The 954-nt window shown below is 58.0% G+C and overlaps 1 protein-coding gene across 1 annotated transcript; it reads left to right on the top strand.

The window, feature by feature from the left end:
• Nucleotides 1-3: 3 nt before the first annotated feature.
• On the top strand, nucleotides 4-939 carry LOC107735729 (neuropeptide Y receptor type 6-like; the record flags this gene model as incomplete). Its single annotated transcript, XM_016547319.1, has 1 exon — nucleotides 4-939. A coding segment is annotated over one exon (900 nt), but the record flags the coding sequence as incomplete, so codon positions are not given.
• Between the last annotated feature and the right edge of the window lie 15 nt (nucleotides 940-954).

Below are 954 nucleotides of genomic sequence, written 5' to 3'. Positions count from 1 at the left end.
TGCTCCGACATCCTCATGTGCGTGGTGTGCCTCCCCGTGACGGTCATCTACACGCTCATGGATCGCTGGATCCTGGGTGAGACGCTGTGCAAGGTCACGCCGTTCGTGCAGTGCATGTCCATCACGGTCTCCATCTTCTCGCTGGTCCTCATCGCATTGGAGAGGCATCAACTCATCATCCACCCCACCGGCTGGACGCCCGCTGCAGGCCATTCCTACCTGGCCGTGGCGGTCACCTGGATGGTGGCCTGCTTAATTTCCCTACCCTTCCTGTCCTTTAACATCCTCACTAACGCCCCGTTCCAGAACCTCAGCCTTCCGTTCAACCCATTCAGCGACCACGTGATTTGCATGGAGCTCTGGCCGTCCGAACGCAACCGTTTGGCGTATACCACCTCGCTTCTGCTTTTCCAATACTGCCTACCCCTGCTTCTCATTCTACTCTGCTACTTGCGCATATTCCTGCGTTTACGCCGACGGAAAGACATGGTGGAGCAAGCCACCGAGGCCCGGCAGAGGAAGGCGCGGGGCGCTCAGCGCGTCAACGCCATGTTGGTCGTAATCGTGGTCGCTTTTGCTCTCTGCTGGCTGCCGCTCAACGTCTTCAACACCGTCTTTGACTGGTACCACCAGGTGCTTCCTTCTTGCCAGCACGACGTCATCTTCTCAGCCTGCCACCTCACGGCAATGGCGTCTACCTGCGTGAACCCGGTGGTGTATGGCTTCCTCAACACCAACTTCCAGAAGGAGCTGAAGGTGATGCTTCAACGCTGCCATTGCGGCTGGGGCGTTCCAGAGACCTACGAGAGCTTCCCACTTTCGACGGTGACCACTGATGTCACCAAGGTGTCGTCCATGCAGCGCGGCTCTCTGATGAGAACGGAACAGTGTGCTCACTGCTAAAGAGACGGCAGGAACGGAGGGAAGAATGAGGGGAGGGGTTGAGGATGAGCT

The sequence above is a fragment of the Sinocyclocheilus rhinocerous genome, unplaced genomic scaffold (assembly GCF_001515625.1).
Source record: "Sinocyclocheilus rhinocerous isolate Xijiao unplaced genomic scaffold, SAMN03320098_v1.1 C36264682, whole genome shotgun sequence".
In the NCBI taxonomy this organism is placed as follows: domain Eukaryota; kingdom Metazoa; phylum Chordata; class Actinopteri; order Cypriniformes; family Cyprinidae; genus Sinocyclocheilus; species Sinocyclocheilus rhinocerous.
Note: the sequence above shows the minus strand (reverse complement) of the source record. Positions and strands in the feature narration are given on the sequence as shown.